Below are 19,384 nucleotides of genomic sequence, written 5' to 3'. Positions count from 1 at the left end.
CCATTTTAGCCTTGAGAGGGGCTGTTTGGTATTTTGTGGACTATACATTCATCTTGTGTTTGTCACACTGCATCACAGTCTCAGGGGGACCTTCTCTGAGGCTGGCATTCTATGATCTGTTTATGTCCCAGAGGAGAACAACATGGCCTAGCTTTCAGCATCAGATCAGATGTCAGGGGCTGCCTTTTTCATTTCTCTCCATGGCCAAGATACTCACTTATTTCTCTGCCCTGCCATCTCAGCCAGTCCATGGCTCCAGAAGGTTGATGTAACTGTAGAGTCGGTGGTTGGCAAAGGTTTCTGATCAATTTTCAGGGTTGTGATATGGCTGTGGGAAGTGCAGGAAGGGAAGGTTAAACCACATATCCTTCTGTGTTTTACAAAAACTATCCCAGCAAGAACATGTGTTTTTATAAAATCATCTGTTGACAGACCAAGATTCATTTACAGAGAGACTGCATGAAAGTAGTGTACTGATCTACTGGCCAAGAAGGAGGAGAAAGGAAAGGGGTAGGTAGGAGGAAGAAACAGGGGCCAAATATTGCTACAGCTGATACTGTTCATTTCAATGAAAAACGAAGCACAACAGATTTCAAAGTTTTAGCCACCTGTCTACTTAAATATTCTGATACAACAAAGTCTTGGTGCAATGAATGAGCCTGCATCATTTCTTCGATGACATAATGTAATGTAATCGGTGTCACCTAAGATGTCTACGTGAAAATATTCAGTGTGTGGGTGTGGCTGAGCAGTAGCCATGACACTGAGTTCTGATATAAATGGGCTGTCTACTGGATACACTATCCCTCCATAACTGAATTAAACGAGAGACTGAGGGGCTTTATGGCCTAATTCATTCTATTTCTTTAATCAAGATCTCTACAGAGCTTTAGGAGATCCACACATGGCTGGTAGAACTAAGAGACATGTGGATTCAACTTCAAAATTTTTCCTACCTAAATGTGTCCAGCGTCTTGTGTTCCAGAACCAGATTTGTATTTCCGGTCAGGTCAAGGTCTTGTAAAGTAGCAGGCAGAGCCTCCGGAATCAAGATCTCTGTCAAGTCATTGCAACTTAGGTCTACAAACTGAGAGGAAAATGGAGAAATCAAAAGAAAATACATCACAGAGAGTGAATTCTTAACTCCCTAACTCTCAGCCCCCTAGTGTATCCCCAAAGGAAACTTCATTTCTTCCCAGGAATCAATAAAATCTATTGTGATCCCAAACTGCCGTTTGCTTCCCCTTTATGAGACGAGAACACCCTGCCATTTCTCCAGCAGGACACCATTCCATCACATAAAAGTACCTGGATCTGAGGCAACTGCAGAATTTCTGGGAAAATGCTGATGTTGTTGGAGTGTGCGACAAGGGTGTGAAGCCTTCTGCAGTTGGCTATGGTCGTGGGAATGGTTTTAAGCTTGTTGCCACTTAGGTTCAGTTCTTCCAACTGCTCCAATTTATTCAGTTTGCTGAAAAACAAATAACAACATAGCACAATGCACTCAAAATGAGAAGATGCCAAGCCAGTTTTATAGCAGCCACACACAGAGTGCAGCGGCGACCTGGTCTGCTGCCAGAGGACTGGTCAGAGTGAAACAGCCAGACACCAACAAAGGGAACGGCTCCTCAAGGTGACTGTTCCTGCTGAATCTCAGCCTCATCTGCTTCTCACTGTGTTTCAAGGACTAAAGCTTCCCTTGATTCTCTTATAGCTGCTAGACCTTGTGGGTATGAACATTATCTGACTTATGGGAAGTGGCTGAATCAGCACTAGCCCACTGTTGGAAGATTATTATGGTACTTGCTTGGCCACTGACTAGTTGCAAAATACTGTGATATTTAATGTCAGTGGATATCAATATCCTCAGCTATAAAGTACTAAATCATGACTAAGATTCCATTCAGTGTTAAATTTCTACAGTTACCTATTAATAACATAATCCATCTTTAGACATTTAAGGAGTGCTTACTATATGTATAGCCATGTGCCACAAACTGTGATATAAGCAAATCACATTGTTCTACGGGACTAAGCAAAGCTTTCTACACAACAAGCAAAATGTCTTCAGACAGCCGAACATCTTTATCGAGATTATTACAAACTGCTCTGATTTATTTATAATTGATTTAAAAATTATAAAAATAATAAACTGCCATAATGTGGAGAAAGTTTGGAAAATAAATCAACAATACCACCAATCTGAAATTACTTTTCTCATTTTGCTAAATGAGATTCATATTTAGAATTTTCATATGCATATGTGTTTTATATAAAATTTATGTCCTACCAAAATTTTTATATGTGTATTTATTTTACATAAAATTTATATCCTTCCCTTTCTACATATCATAAACAATTTCTTTTTTTAAAGTTTATTTATTTTGAGAGACAGAGAGAGAGAGAGAGAGCAAGCGAGCACATGAGCAGGGGAGGGGAAGAGAGAGAGAGGGAAAGAGAATCTCAAGCAGGTTCCACACAGTCAGCGCAGAGCCTGACGTGGGGCTTGAGCTCATGAACTGTGAGATTATGACCTGAACTGAAATCAAGAGCTGGAGGCTTAACCAACTGAGCCACCCAGGAGCCCCTCCATATATCATAAATAATGTCTATTGATAGAAAATTCATAAATACTTTTTAGTAACCAAACTCAGTAAACTAAAATTGTTTTCTTTCTGATTACAAAAGTAATGTATACTCATTGAAAAAAAAAAACCTGAAAAATAAAGATGAACAGAAAAAAATTCTTTTAATCCTACTACCAAAGATAATCTCTTATAATAGTTTGGTGGAATGTATTCTTGTCCTTTTTAATGCAATAAACTACATTTTTCAAATTTAAAAATGTTATATTATATACATTAATAACCCCACTCTTTTTAAATTTTCTTTTTAAATTTACTTAACAATACATTTTTAAAGTGTTCTCCTGTCCAAATCTCCTGTTTTTTCTCTTATACTACTCCCTGCTTGGATCTAACTTGTAAGAAGAAATGCAGGATCCCTATCTCAGCCAGTTTCTTACTGAGCACCCAGAACTACACTAGATTCTCAAAGTAGTCCAAAATAAACAAGATTCGGGGGCACCTGGGTGGCTCAGTGGGTTAAGCGTCCAGTTCTTGATTCAGGCTCAGGTCAGGATCTCACACTTGGTGAGATCAAGTTCTGAGTAGGGCTATGCTCTCTCTCTCTGCTCCTACCCTCCTCACATGCACGTGCTCTCTCTCAAAATAAAATTAAAGAAAAAAAAACAAGAAACAGAAGATTTGGACTATGCCTATGTAATTAAACACCGTTCAGGAGATGATTTGACAGTGGACTTATTATTCAGTATAGAACATACATTTTAATATACCGCTCCTAAATTCCATTTAGTTTTATTATCTGTAGAGTACTTTAATTTTGTGTGATCTCTTCTTAATTCTTATCTTTACTTCTAACCTATTTTCATAATCTTTAATGAGTTTTAAGTTTTGTATCAGCCTGCTTTTGACTTCCAACAATAAGAGTGTCATCAGATTAGGAGGAATTCATTAGCTTCAGAGTATTATATCTGGTATCTCCCAATAGCTTCATAAGCCAATATGACTTGTCAATGGTCTGTTTTCACTTTACAGGAACATATCTGAGGCCAACGGAATTAATCTGACAAGATTAAGATTCTGCATTCACTTTAAAAGCCATTGTTCAAATTCTTTGAAGGAAGTAATCTTGTCCTTGCTTGTCTTCTATAAGCTCCAAATACCTCATTTCATAAACATTCACAAAAATTATAATCTCTAAGGGTGCCTGGATGGCTCAGATACAGTGTAGTACTCTTGATTTCATCTCAGGTCATGACCTTATGGTCATGAGATAGAGCCCCGGGACAGGTTCCTTGCTGGGTATGGGACCTACTTGAGACTCTCTCTCTGCTTCTCCCCTGCTCATGCTCTCCTTGTTCTCTCAAAAAAAAAAAAAAAAAAAAAATTATAATATCTCCATGAATTTTTCTAAGTTTATCACATTTCTAAGAAAATGTGTAAAATATCATCAGAATCAAAATAGCTTTGTTTTCCAATTACATCAAACATATAATTTCAAATTATAGTACAAATGATATAATTTTACATGATATATATAATTTCATTCAAATTATATCAAATGTCATTTTCATATAGTCTTCATTTTTGAAAACATGATTTTTTTTTTTCCCAACGTTTTTTTTTTATTTTTTTTTATTTTTGGGACAGAGAGAGACAGAGCATGAACGGGGGAGGGGCAGAGAGAGAGGGAGACACAGAGTCGGAAACAGGCTCCAGGCTCCGAGCCATCAGCCCAGAGCCTGACTCGGGGCTTGAACTCATGGACCGTGAGATCGTGACCTGGCTGAAGTCGGACGCTTAACCGACTGCGCCACCCAGGCGCCCCAGAAAACATGATTTTTAATGAGTACTTTCATGGTATAGATGGATTTTTTTGGCATCAAATCTTCCCCAATTTTTTTTTTATCAAATGTATTTTGGAAGATATTTATTTCTCCACGAACACTGTTTAAAACTTGGACAGCATTAAATATCTTGCTTATATTTTCTTATAGGTATAGCCTGGCTATATCACCTCTTCCTCCAGGAAGGCCAACCCCACCCCTAGGTACTGTATGGTGCAGTTAGCTACCTATGCATATTTTTAACATCCTGCATTCATTCATTCATTCACTCATTCAGATTTTATTTTTTAAATTTTTTAAAATGTTTGTTTATTTTTGAGAGACAGAGGCAGAGTGTGAGTGGGGAAGGGGCAGAGAGAAGAAGAGACACAGAATCCAAAGCAGGCTCCAGGCTCTGAGCTGTCAGTACAGAGCCCAAGGCGGGATGGAAGAAACAAACCATGAGATCATAACATGAGCTGAAGTCGGATTCAACCGACTGAGCCACCCAGGCGCCCCCAGATTTTATTTTTAAGTAATCACTACACCCTTACGTGGGGCTTGAACCCACAACCCCAAGATCAAGAGTGACACGCTCTACCGACTGAGCCAGCCAGGTACCCCCAAATCCTGCATTTATTAAACTGCGTTGCAATTACCTATTGTCTATTTCCCTAATTTGACTGTAAGTTACTTGAAGACAGAGACTGTAACCTAATCACCACTGTTTCCCCAGTACTTATGCTGTAGTTGAGATACAGAAAGCATTCATGATATATATAAAACAAATAAATTATGGACTCAACAGTATATTATAAAACAGTTTTGACAAAAAAAGAAAAAACTTGTTTTCAGAATGTATTTCATAAGCTTGTACTTGTCTAGGCTGAAAATTCTCAGACTATTATTAAGTAATTACAACAAAAAATTAAATGGATTTCAGCCACGACTTCTGGTTACGGATACTTAACAAGTGGGTACAGATTTTTCCATTCAACTAGTAGAATCATAGCACTAGTAAGTTGCGCAACATAAAGCACGAGTACCCAGTAAGATAGCTGTAACGCAGACTGGCAAATGCAGATTTCACACCATGTGTCTGAAATGACTGAAGTCTGCATCTGCTTACCTTGCAGGAAAGGTCTGTAGCTGGTTGTTTGCAAGATGCAAGATTCGCAGGTGTGGATGCCCCACCAGAACGGGCACACACTGGTCTGTCAGGAGGTTGTTCGTCAGATAAAGCAGCTGCAGAGCACTCAGACTCTCCTCTCCAGTGCCAGCAGATGGCAAAGATTCCAAACTGTTTGCAGATGCATTCAAGTATCTGAGACTGATGGAACACACACAAATCATCATTTACTTTATGGTTATTTGTTACCGTCACACCATCTCGGTATGGAATGCTGTCGTTTCATGCTCCCCAACCTGTAACACAAGTAATTTTCTCCAGGGTTTTCTCTAATTGATTTTACCTACCCAGCCAAAGTTCCTTTTATTCAACTCCTGCAAGCCAAGCAGAGAGAAAAGAATTCAGGCTTGGTTGTGCTTCCTGGGCTTCTGGGTGGCCTGATTCTAACCTAGCTTCATCTTTTACTGTCTGTTGTTATGAAAAAGGTGTTGTTGAATGTCATGTTCATGAATATCTCAACTATGAAGACATCCTTCAGAAAAGTTTTTGATTTTAACAGATCATATTTATTTAGCCAATCCCCTTTTTAGTCTCCTATAATGGGCATGTAGGCTGTTCACAACTGTTTGCTATTACAGACATCATAATGAGCAACTCTGTGTCCTTTTCTAATTGTTTCTTTAGACTATATTATCAGAAGCAGAATTTGTAGGGTCAAAAGATACATGTATCTTTAAGATTTGTATACACATACTATCAAACTAAACCACAGAAAGGCTATACCAAATTATACCTCCCACAAGAAGGATTTAAGAATGTCTGTTTGCTCAATCCTTTGTTAACACTGAGTATAATTCACTTTAATCTCTGCCAATCTCATAGGTAAAACAAGGTATGATGTTTAAAATTTGCCTAGCGTGGCATTTCATATTTATAGAACATGCTCAAATAAAAGGTAGCTAATATTATTAACCTTGTTGTGTGTTCTTAAGCCTTCTTCATATTATGTGATCCATATCCCTAATTAGCTCTTTAGGTGTTGAGGGTACTGTTTGTATGTGTGTCTTTGTAGGTCCCAAAAGTGCTCTGTGCAGTCAGTATTAAATAAATGTCATCAAAGGTTTGCTACAGCTACTCAGTAACTTCCTTACTACAAATCCTAAGGTTGTAAACTCATTTTATTCAAACTGTCATTAGAACTAAATGCAGTGGAGGTGTACCTGGGTGACTCAGTCAGTTGAGCGCCCGACTTCACCTCAGGTCATGAACTTGTGGTTTGTGGGGTTTGAACACAGCAGGCTCGCTGCTGTGAGCGTGGCAGCATGGAGCCTGCTTCAGATCCTCGGTCTCCCTCCCTCTGCCTCTCCCTCACACTCTCCCCCAAAAAAATAAATATTAAAAAAAAAAAAAAGGCTAAATGCAATGTTATGCATTACTAACAAATACCTGTTAATTAACAAGTTAAATTTTACTGCATTAAGATCCCATATAAACATTCCATAAAGAAAACTGCCCTCAAATATCTTCTAGAATTTCCAAAGATTTTTACTTTTAGGAAAATCCAACCAAGTATATTATACATTAAGAGATGTATAAGCTATAAATCCAAACTACATTAAGATACTACCTCACACTGGTCAAAATGGCTAAAATTAACAACTGAAGCAACAACAGATGTTGGCAAGGATGCAGAGAAAGAGGAACCCCCTTGCACTGTTGGTGGGAATGCAAACTGGTGCAGCCACTTTGTAAAACAGTGTGGATGTTCCTCAAAAAATTAAAAATAGATCTATACTATGACCCAGTAATAGCACTGCTAAGAATTTTTCCAAAGGATACAGGAGTGCTGATTCATTGGGGCACATGTGCCCCAATGTTTATAGCAGTGCTATCAACAATAGCCAAATTATGTAAAGAGACCAAATGTCCATCAACTGATGAATGGATAAAGAAGATGTGGTATATATGTACAATGGAATACTGTTCGGCAATGAAAAGGAATGATATCTTGTCATTTGCAACAACAGGGATGGAACTGGAGAGTATTATGCTAAGTGAAGTAAGTCAGTCAGAGAAAGATAGTTACCATATGATTTCACTCATATGTGAAACTCAAGAAACTTAACAGAAGACGGACCATAGGGGAAGGGAAGGAAAAATAAGTTACAGAGAGGGAGACTCTTAAATACAGAGAATAAACTAAGGGTTGATGCAGACAGAGGGTTGGGGAAAATGGGTGATGGGCATTGAGGATGGGACTTGTTGGGATGAGCACTGGGTGTTGTATGTAAGTGATATATCATGGGAACCTACTCCTGAAGCCAAGACTACACTGTATGTTAGCTAACTTGATGATAAATTAAAAATAAATAAATAATAAACCTTTAAAAAATGAAAAAAAAAAGAGAGATGTATAATCTGCCAAAGAACAAGCCAGACACTTGTGAGCTAAATGCTTTTTGTATATACCCTGTAGCCTTATTTAAAGCACTACTGCTCATCTCCATTTTCTCCACTTCCAAACTGAAGACAATATTGCTTTCTCCCTACTGCAGAAGACTATAATTAAAACTAGTTTTCCCTTAATGGTGACATATGTATTAGACAGATAAACCTGATTACAGGAAGTAATTGGAAGACATACTATCTGTTAACTTATAATGAGAAAGCAAATAATACCTTTTGGAACAATTTTACCTTTAAATGCACAATTTTCAAAGTAGGTAGTAAAAAAGCAGTGCACATAAAGAATGTAACTTGAGAATAGGTCGATAAAGCAAGAAGCAAAACCTAAATTAATTTCAGTGATATGTCCTTTTATCCCAATGCAAAAGCTGAACACTTCCCAAGAAAGCTCTATCAGAGTACTGTGATTTTTCTTTAAGAGGTCATAAATGTATTCATTTTCTGAAATGAAAATCTGTTTGAAATTTCCCAACCTGTTTGAAATTGTTTACAACACTAAAACTTAAGTATTTGATGGTTATTTCAACCTTTGAGTTGAAGATTACTACGTCATACAACAGTGTCATATTTTAGTTCTTATAAATTACAAATAAATAAATCTCTACCTACAGTTAGACTGTGAGATAAACACTGTAAATATAGTTCCAAAGGTCACTCCAATGACAGTCAATGCAGTTTGTTGAGTCAACGATTCTGCTCTTCTAAATAAACCTTATAGTACTTACTTTAAGGCCTTGGAGAAGAGAGTATCTGGCAGCCTGGTGAGTAAGTTATGCTGAATATCCAGCACCTCAAGAGGGATGTGGTCCACCAGGGCTGGCAGGCTCTGTACCTGGTTGTGCCCCAGCATCAGTTTTCTAAGACTCAAGCTACTAAGAATTCTAAGGGGAACAGTACAAAGAAACAAATAAAAAACTCACTTAAATCATTTTTTCTGAGTCTGCCCTTGGCTATTTCACTGAAATCAGTAAACTAATAGAAACATATTTTTCTAGACAGTTTAATCACCAGTAGGCACTTGAGCCAACAAAGTGTCCATGACCATATGCTTACCCACCTCCCACCAGGAGGTCATTAAGGCCATTCTGGGAAAAGGTGACTTAATGAAAGCAACCAGCACAGAACAGACCTAAACAAAAAAAGCAATCTCTAGAATAAATTGACTTACATTTTAAGTTTAGACAGCACCAAAAATTCAGTTTATTAATACACAGTTTATCCTTGAACAACATGGATATGAACTGCATGGGTCCATTTACATGCAGGTTTTACACACACACACACACACACACACACACACGCGTGTGTGTGTGTGTGTGTGTGTGTGTGTGTGTGTGTGTATGCAGAACAGTATACCTGCTGTTCCTTAGGATTTTCTTTTCTTTTTTTCCATTTTTTTCAATGTTTACTTTTGAAGGGGAGAGAGAGACACCGCACGAGTGGGGGAGGGGTAGAAGAGAGGGAGACACAGAATCCAAAGCAGGCTCCAGGCTCTGAGGTGTCAGCATAGAGCCCAACGCGGGACTCGAACTCACAAGCCGTGAGATCATGACCTGAGCCAAAGTCAGACGCACAACTGACTAAACCACCCAGGTGCCCCCTCCTTAGGATTTTCTTAATGAGATTTTTCTTTTCTCATTTTAAGAATATAGTATCTAATACATAAAACACACAAAATATGATGTTATGTTATCAGTAAAGTTTCCAGTATACAGTAAGCTCTTAGTAGTTAAGTTCTGGGAGAAGTCAAAAGTTACACATGGATTTTCAACTGTGCCAGGGTCAGGACACCCCATTGTTCAAGGATCAACTGTAACTGATTATAATCAACAAAATTTATTATAACAAAAACTACTACTATCACTTAAAACATGCTAGGCCACTTCAACTATTAATTCATGGATATGAACTGCATGGGTCCATTTACATGAACATCAGGACTTGAATGAAGGTCTGATTCCAAAGGCTGCATTCACACCTACCATGCTGTAAGCCTCCAGTTTACTTTAAAGACTCCACTAGGTGATAAGCACACATTTTACATCTCAGTGCTATTGAATATATCATCCCCTCAGCCCCAGCATTTCCCTCTCTCCCCCTCCACATACAGAAATCTCACCATCTTGTAAAGGTCAACTCAAATACGCAATTCTCTCATGAAGCATTCTCTAACTGTTCAAAGTTGTTAATTTCTAAAGCATTTTATTTTATTTATTTTTTTAAATATGAAATTTATTGTCAAATTGGTTTCCATACAACACCCAGTGCTCATCCCAAAAGGTGCCCTCCTCAATGCAGTATATTTATACAGTGTAATGACAAAGAGTGAAGACTTTGGAATAAGAACGACTACATTCAAATGTCGGCTCCCATCATTTCCTAGTTAAGTGTGGCCTTGGACAAGTTACCTAACCACAAAAAGCCTTCGTTTTCTCATCTGTAAGATGAGAATAACAGCGTCTATCTAATAAGGTGGTTAAAGGATTAAATAATAAATGTGAAGTTCTTAGAACATTACTCAGTTCATAAAACTTATCCAATACAAATGATCTATTAGCACAATCAGATCGCTGATCTATGCCAGTAGCCCTTGTTACATTTTATCACAGTTATCTGTGCACAAGTTTACCCCAACTATCCACTTACCAAGTTCCGTGCAGGCCAAGACTGTGCATTAGCCATTACTATTATGTAAGTAATATGTAAGGCTAAAATGTATTAGCCTTACAGCAATTCACACTGCCCTGCACTAGACAGGTACTCAATACCTACCAAACAAACAGATGAAAGTACCTTTGAAAGGCAACACAAATCTAGGAAAATAATTATACATACATACGGACATATATATATTAATGCATACATATGTTAACACACACATACCTCATGGGAACCTCCGTCAGAAGATTACAGCTCACATCTAGTATCTCCATCTTCTTTGCTTCACAGGCCCAATCAGGGACACACTCCAACAGGTTTCTACAGAAAATAATTAAAGGCATTGCTGCTGATGATGTGTGGAACTCTTTTCACTAGTCTGTAATGTATCTGTTAACCAGCCCTTGAGCTCCTTGCGGGCAGGAGCACGGGCCCCAAGGCATTCCTAGTGCATTCCCTGGAATATGATACTAAGTGCTCAATGAATGCTGTTGACAGAAAGACAGACAAAGACAGAAACATGCATTATATTGGATCAATTATTTTACCTCCTCAAAGAAGACACAAAGGCTACGAGCAGTAGGAAAGCACACAAGTAGTGAGATGAAAGAGAGATGAGGAAAGGCAATGAAAGGAGTGGCATTTTAAACAAACTTTCAAGATGAGAAGGATTTCCACAGGTAATGAATGAATGAAGGAGAAGAGAAAGAAATTCTGGAGAAAATGAACCAAATGAATAGAAGTAAGGAAGTAGGGACAAAAGACAAGTGATGGGGGAAGGCTGCAAATCATTTAGAATTTGAACTCAAGCATTTAGTAGAGCACCGGGCAGATACTCAGTAAAAGGAATTCCATTTTCAGATGCTACTTAGCTTTGCTAAGGCTCAAAGTACCTACTGATTGATAGATCAACTCAAGGCAGAAAGAAGTTGGCACTGTAGGAGAAACTCAGATACTGTTACGACGGCTAAGTGAAGGGAGCACTTTGCTTGACATGGATCAGAGCAAACTCCCCAAGAAATATGACATCTGGGTTGGAATTTGAAGAATGTTGTACAATGACCCGAGATGAGGAGGACAAACCAAGCAAGAGGTGACCCGAGATGAGGAGGACAAACCAAGCAAGAGGTGACAACATGAACTAGAGCAGAAACAAGAAAGGAAATGGCATGACGTATGTGGGGAATAATAAGCAGTCTGGTGATCCCAGAGCAGCAAATACAGAGCCAAATGGTAAGAAACAAAGCCGAAAAGACCTAAATCATGTCTAGAAGTTTGTGACTTTATCCTGCAGGTACAGGGGAATCACTGAAGGGTTTGTAAGCAGTGGAGAACACAGTCTTGTACTTTATTTATTTATTTTGAGAGAGAGAGAGAGAGCATGTACACATGAGTGGGGAAGGGGAGAGAGAAAGGGGGAGAGAGAGGATCCCAAGCAGGCTCCATGCTGTCAGCGCAGAGCCCAACACGGGGCTCAAACCCACGAACTGTGAGATCATGACCTGAGCCAAAATCAAGAGTCAGAAGCTTAACTGACTGAGCCACCCAGGCACCCCAGTGCTGTACTTTAAAGAGTTTATACTCTGTGTATACACAGAGGTCTGCCTGAGGTGCTTATATCAGTAAAAGGAAGAACAATCAGGAAACCGTTACAGAATTCCAGACAAGAAATGACATGGGCCTAACTGGGTGGTGATACATACGGAAGGGAGGGGAGGGATTCCAAAAATACTTAGGAGACAAAAATCAAAACAACTTGGAGATGAATTAGACAAGGGAGTAGAGCAGAGGGAAGAATAAAAAATGACTTTCAGGCTTCTCATCTAGACTGCCAGGGAGAAAATCATATCCAGAGAAAGGAGTGGTAGGCTCCAAATGAGGCTGGATATGTGAGTCTCGAGTGGTGTCCATCTGAAAGGACTATCTTACAATAATGCCAAAAGCTGAAACAGACACAAGACAAGCTAAGGCAGGGCTGGAGGAGTGGATACAGAGTTTCATTTTGCACATATTTGAGGTAGTTGGAGACAGGTAGGTCAAAAATGTCTAATGTGGGCCTGGGTGGCTCAGTCGGTTAAGTGTCCGACTTCGGCTCAGGTCACGATCTCGCGGTCCGTGAGTTCGAGCCCCGCGTCGGGCTCTGGGCTGATGGTTCAGAGCCTGGAGCCTGCTTCTGATTCTGTGTCTCCCTCTCTCTCTGTCCCTCCCCCGTTCATGCTCTCTCTCTGTCTCAAAAATAAATAAACGTTAAAAAAAAAATTTAAATAAAAAAAAATGTCTAATGTAAACTGGATACATGGGTCTGAGGCTGGAAGAAGAGGTGTGGGCTGGCAATCCAGGTGACGCTGATACCGAAGTGTAGCCGAAATCACTGGAATAGATGAGACCGTCAAATAAGAAAGTAGGAAGTGAGGACAGACCTGGAATAAATGACCTGTAAAAGGCTAGCTGAGGAAGAAAAGTACGCAAGGAACACGAGTGGTCGAAGTGGCATGAAAAAAATGAGATCATGTGAGCCAACTGAGGAAGGATATTTGAAGAAAAGAGCAAGATTAACAGTGTCAATATAGGAAAGTTCCATAGGAGAAGGTCCAAAGCAAGCTGTGGTGGGATAAACAAATGAGAACCAAGGAAACCCAGCCAACAAATGAAAATACTTACTGAGAAATTTGGACAAAAAGGAGATGAGAAGAAATAGATAGCATCTAGAAGGGCTGCAAGATAGAGCAGACTCTGTTAAGACAGAGGAGATTGAGTGTGTGTACAGACTGAGAAAAAAAAGACAGTGAACACACACAAGAGGTGAGGAAGTGGTGACTACAGAGCAAGGTCCAGAGCAGCAGAGCGGATGCCATCACAGGCCCAGAGGATGGACTGGCCTTGAATAGAGGAAGAAACTGAGAATGGATATGAATTACATGAATTTAAGAAAGGTGATAGGACGCTCAGGGAGATCACCCAAGACGGTCTACTTTCTCGATCAAGTGGGAAGCTAAGCTCTAGAGTGAAGGAGTTGGGGCTAGTGCAGGTGAGGGTGAGGGAAGTTGGACAATGTGGAGCCAATGCCCAGGGCACTGATGAGGTTGGAAACTGTGAATTTACAGTGGTGTCCATATGATTTTCTTTGGTAATGATGAAACTCAGAGGAGAAGGTAAATCTTAGTGTTGATCCATGCTGGGGTTTTGCTGTAAAGGTATGAAAGAAAGAAATGGATGGGAGGGAATCTAAAACAACAGCTTAATAATAATGATAATAAAAAAAACAACAAAAAGAAACCTGGTTATATAGCAGCTAATATTCCCCCGAAAGACTATTTTATGCCAGGCACCATGGTAACATTTTGCATTTATTACCTCATTTAATCTTTACAACAATCCTGGCCATATGTATTGGGCCCCGTCCACTGCCCCTTCTACCTGCTCTGTCATCTATAATCACACACTTACGATGCTGCCCTGTCACTGCTGGCTTGACTGTCACACTCTCCACTAGGCCCTAAAACTCAGCCACTGATTCCTGAATGAACAGTGTTAAAAATGAAGGAAAGAAAGCAAAACCTCAGTTATATCTGTTCTTGTCCACAAATGGAAGTAATAAGATCCTGAATATAATTAATATCTCTCTGAACATAAGACCAACATGGGTCATAAGAATATCAAAAAAGAGAATAAAATTGTAAACATAAGTTACTAAAAACCAAGACGAGTTCTCTGATTCCAGACAGCAAAAAGGAAATCACTGCCATGAAGGGGATAAAAGGTTTCCTTTGTTTGCATCTCATTCTAAATCTGCAGACTTTTTAAGAATATTTCACAGGCATCTTTCTGTTTCAAGAGGACTTTCCCTTTAAATAGATGGTACAGCCATTAAAAGTATTTCTCCACTCATTCTTTCTCCCTTCTCCAGGCTATCCAAGTATTTTCATGTATTTAGATGTCTTACACCTCGAAACCACCAAAGTATCCACATCCATCTCTTAAATATTAAGAATCAAACAAGCACCACTCTCATGAGACACACTCACCGGGAAAGTTCTAGAGAAGTGAGTTGACTGGGTACTGGATAGACATTCACTGCTGTCAGCCCTAATCAAAAAACAAACAGGTGTTAGTGATACTCTCCAAAGAAGGAAGTAACTGAGAGAGTAAACAACAGCAAAGTGGTTTAGTGAAATCACCAGAGAAAAAACTGATGTCATCTCCCGAGATGAACTAAAGACAAAAAGCTGGGTAACTGACACTGACTAACTTTACCTGATTTGAAAACCAAATGAAACAACTGATTAAAGGATCTTGTGTACTGGTCTGGACTCAGACAGCAGAGGAAGTTGCTAAATGTTAGCTGTGACTACTTAGCTTTCTAACTTAAAAAAAAAATTTTAATAATTGGATTTTTAGGGGCAGTATCTTTTAATTAAAGTAAAAAACATACATACAGAAAAGTACAACAAGCTTAAGTGTATAGATCAATTGATTTTTACAAACAGAACACAATAGGGTAACCAGTACCCAGATCAAGAAACAGCATATTACCCGCTGCCCTGAAATTCACTCCCGTTTCCCTGTTTTGGTCACTGCCCACCAGGGCAACCTCCCTCCCTACCCCCAACTCCCAATACCACAGATGGCTTTTGGCTATCCACATTTTAAATACACATGCACAGTCTGCATAATGCTTTCTCTGGCTTTATTTACTCCACATTGTGCCTGTGACATTTGTTCCTATTACTGCCTAGGGCTGTAGTTCATACATTCTCATGGCCATATAAAATTCTTTATGTAATTATACCACAATTTATGTACCCATTTTAGAGCTGGTGGGCATTTAAGTCTCTTCCACTTTGGGGTCACTGAGTACACGTTCAGCTTTAGTAGATAATTCCACACAGTTTTCCAGAGTGGTTGACCAATCTACAACTAGTATTTTCAGTGATTTTCAAGGACTATTCTAGTCATTCTGATAGGTGTGTAGTGGTGTCACACCGGGGTTTCAATGTGCACATCGCCGATGATCAGTGGGGTCAAGTGCCTTTTCCTATACTAACTGATCACTTGGATAATTCTTTTGTGAAGCTGAGTTCTTTACTTTTGGGACATCAGAACTGCAAGTGTTGGTGTGAATTTTTCCAGGTTAAGAACTTAAGGATTCTTTCTGTAAACAGAGCAGCTAACTTCAAACAAGCCCCGTTTGGTACAGCTCTGTGACAGAATCCCAGTTACCGAAGACAGCATTTATGTCTATGAGGTCTTTTCTAGCAGGGCCACTCATTCATTCTCTAGATACATTTAGAACACAGAATAGGGCTAATAGTAAACATTTCCACAACAAAAGACCGACTACCATCTCACAAGAATATCTAGAACTTGCACAAGTCGATACTCATCAGCTTTGACACTGTTTTGACCCAAGCAATTAATCTACGCTACAAGTTGAAATTTCTCTAACATGATAAAAGGCAATGAAAAGAGAAGTCTATAACTATCTTTTATTTTAATAATGTATTTTAGAGATACAGAAAAAAGAATATAATAATGAACACTCTTTCACCCATCATCCTTTTAACAAATCTTCAAATTCTGTCTATAAGCTTCAGACTTTTTCAAGAATTAAAACACTGCACATACCAAGAGGTAAACATCATCCTGAATATTTTATCATTCCCATGGATCTTTTATATTCTCTGGTAAACACAGAGCTAAGGAAACAACTTTTCTGTGTGTCTGAAATTTGATACAACTATCTCGGTGTACATATACTTATGCATTTTTTTTTTTTTGCTAAAACAATGTTTCTTAAGATTTATCCATATTAATACACAAAGCTTTAGGACATTCATTTCCATTGCTGTGCAGTATTCTATTGTATAAACATGTCACTGTTTAGTGTATACATTTTCCTATCAAGAGTCATATTTTTTTTTTTTCCACCGTAACAAACAACGCCATGAGAAACACTCCAGTACACATCTCCTGGGCACATGTGGGTGTCTCTGGGAGATATTCCAAGCAGAGCACCTGGCAGAATATGCACTACATGTATCTTTGACTTCTCTGAACACTGTTATAGTGCTTTGCAAAATGGCTTTAGCCAATGACCCTCTCACTGGCAGTGTAGGAGAGCTGCTGCTTCTCCATATCTTCAATAGCGCTTAGTGGGAATTTTTAATTTGATGAGCATAAAATGGAATTATCAAAATTTGCATTTCTCTGGCACTTAGTGATACTGAACATCTTTTCCCATCCTTCCTGAAACACAGGAAATGCTAATTATAATTTCCTTGGTAAAGAACTCTGGGGCACCTGGGTGGCTCAGTTTGTTAAGCATCTGACTCTTCATTGAGGCTCAGGTCATTAATTGACAGCTCATGAGTTCGAGCCCCGTGTCATGCTTTGTGCTGTCAGCGTGGAGCCTGTTTAGGATTCCCTTTCTCCCTCTCTCTGTCCCTCCCCGCATCGTGTGTGCTCTCTTGCTCTCAAAATAAATAAGTAAACTTAAAAAAAAAAAAAAAAAAAAAAAAGAACTTTCCATAAAAATAATACGACAAATACAAGGTCTTTTACAATGAACAATATTCCTGGAGCAAATCACTATTGAAATAAGGGGCTTCTCATTCTAGAACTGAGGCAGTACAAAGTTTTGGACTAGAGATGAGCAAACTTTTTCTGTAAAGGGCTAAATATTTAATAAATGCTTTAGCCTTTGAAGGCCATACCATGTCTCTTACAACTACTCAACTATGCAGTGATATGTAAACAAATGAATGTGGGTATCTTCCAATCAAATTTTATTTATTGATGTATCACTGATATTTGAATTTCATATAACTTTCCCAAGTCGAAATTATTCTTCTTTTGATTTTTTTTAAATTTTACTTAAAAAATGTGAAAACTCATTCCCCATGGGCCATATAAAAACGGGTGCTGGGCCAGATTTAGCCCTTGGGCTGTAGTTTGCCAACCTTTGTTTTAGGCTATTCCTGATATTCTGTTTTGAACATGCTTGCCCACCCTCCTACCTTGTTATTTTGCAAAATGCCTCTGATTATACTCACTTAGGGAATCTCAAAGTAGTCTGCAATGCCTTTTCATGCTTATCTCAGCCAACTTAAAAACAAACTTAAAAGACAAAGCTGGTCTCCATGAACCTCAAACCACACTTTGCAGACTGGCTGAGGAACATCACAGATGCCACTGTTCTTAGAAAGCTCTTGACTGCGAGCTACAAGAGAAAAAAATAGGAGGCTGGATGGAGAACTCACTGTTCGAACTGGCATACAGAGTTCGAAGGGAGAAGCCACTGAGTGTCAGCTCTCTCAGTTGGTTCCGCTCACAATGCAGCTGCTCCAAGCTACATAAGGAGTTGAGATCTAAGTCAGCCAGTTGATTGTCCCGCAAATCCATGTGGGTGATGTATTTATTTCCCTCCAGATTTTCAGTAACTACAGTTTTCAAATGGTTCATCCTTAATAGAGAAATAAGGAAATCATTAGAAATAAATTCTACTAAATGTGTTTATCAAAAGAAAAGAGGTATGATCTCTTTCTTTCTTTTCTAAACAACTAAAACATTTCACTACTTGCTTTGGCTTGCAAGGTATTAATAACCCTGAAGAGCTGTCCCTTGAGTTCTTTCTTTATGAACTAAGTTAGGCAATCCAGACTTGCAAATACATATACAAATTAAATAGAGAGGGAAGAGGGATCATGCCTACAAACAATTACTTAAAAACTTACATCCAAAGACATAATAAAGTTAAGTAGGCACGAAGAAGCACACCAAATGAACAATAAGATGAACATAATCTTCTGGGTTAATGAGCAGCAAAGCAGTCGTAGTGCACCATGTAGAGAGCAAGAGGAAGCAGCCATACTTTCTCCCATTGCTCTGCCTACTCTCTCTTATGCTAAGATTCACATTTCATTAATTAATAGAGAGGAAAATAATCTGTATCTATATGGAGTAGTTCAAGGGCAAATTATAGAAAATGGCTTCTTGGTTCTCTTCTACCCAAGTATAGGATTTAGTGCACATAGCCATGTTCTCATTTTCTTGTATTTCAATACACTTTTCTGTTAACTATTTTTTTTTAATGTTTATTTATTGAGAGAGAGACACAGACATGAGTGGGGGAGGGGCAGAAAGAGAGGGAGACACAGAATCCGAAGCAGGCTCCAGGCTCCAAGCTGTCAGCACAAAGCTGGACGCAGGGCTCGAACCCATGAACCGTAAGATCATGACCTGAACCAAAGTCGGATGCTCAACCGACTGAGCCACCCAGACGCCCCTCTGTCACTATTTCTTTACAAGGGACATCAATGGCTTAGTGTAAATGACAGACATTTACACTATGTGTATGTGTGTCTTTTATGTGTATGTGTCTTTTATCAGCTTTCTTTAGGAAAATACTATAACTAGAAAATAAAACTCATAAAAAATTCATAGGAAAACCATTAACATTTAAAATCTAATATAATGGGTATCAAGAAGAAATCCAATGATTCAATAAAAAATGGTCAAGTTTAAGAAAAATACAAATTACCAGTAAGCATATTAAAACGATGCTCGGGGACATCTGGGTGGCTCAGTCAGTTAAGCATCCAACTTCAGCTCAGGACATGATCTCATGGTTCATGACTTCAAGGCCCCTTTGTGTTGGGCTCTGTGCTGACAGCTCAGAGCCTGGAACATGCTTCTGATCCTGTGTCTCCCTCTCTCTCTGCCCC

General features: G+C 38.9%; 1 protein-coding gene across 4 annotated transcripts in view; it reads right to left on the bottom strand.

Annotated features, from left to right (window-relative positions):
- Nucleotides 1-19,384, bottom strand: part of PHLPP2 (PH domain and leucine rich repeat protein phosphatase 2) — a 75,611-nt gene that overhangs the window by 12,172 nt on the left and 44,055 nt on the right. For 3 of the 4 annotated variants that reach the window (XM_042968533.1, XM_042968534.1, XM_042968536.1), the window contains exons 9-16: nt 17,921-18,123; nt 14,687-14,747; nt 10,887-10,982; nt 8,729-8,884; nt 5,538-5,738; nt 1,309-1,471; nt 957-1,087; nt 218-328 (exon numbers count right to left, since the gene is read on the bottom strand). In XM_042968533.1, coding sequence (XP_042824467.1) covers nt 218-328; nt 957-1,087; nt 1,309-1,471; nt 5,538-5,738; nt 8,729-8,884; nt 10,887-10,982; nt 14,687-14,747; nt 17,921-18,123 — 1,122 coding nt within the window. The remainder of the gene's footprint in view (nt 1-217; nt 329-956; nt 1,088-1,308; nt 1,472-5,537; nt 5,739-8,728; nt 8,885-10,886; nt 10,983-14,686; nt 14,748-17,920; nt 18,124-19,384) is intronic. The other variant, XM_042968535.1, reaches the window with a different exon arrangement.

Source organism: Panthera tigris, chromosome E2 (genome assembly GCF_018350195.1).
Source record: "Panthera tigris isolate Pti1 chromosome E2, P.tigris_Pti1_mat1.1, whole genome shotgun sequence".
In the NCBI taxonomy this organism is placed as follows: Eukaryota; Metazoa; Chordata; class Mammalia; order Carnivora; family Felidae; genus Panthera; species Panthera tigris.
The sequence above is the reverse complement of the archived record's forward strand: the minus strand, read 5'-3'. Positions and strand labels throughout refer to the sequence as shown.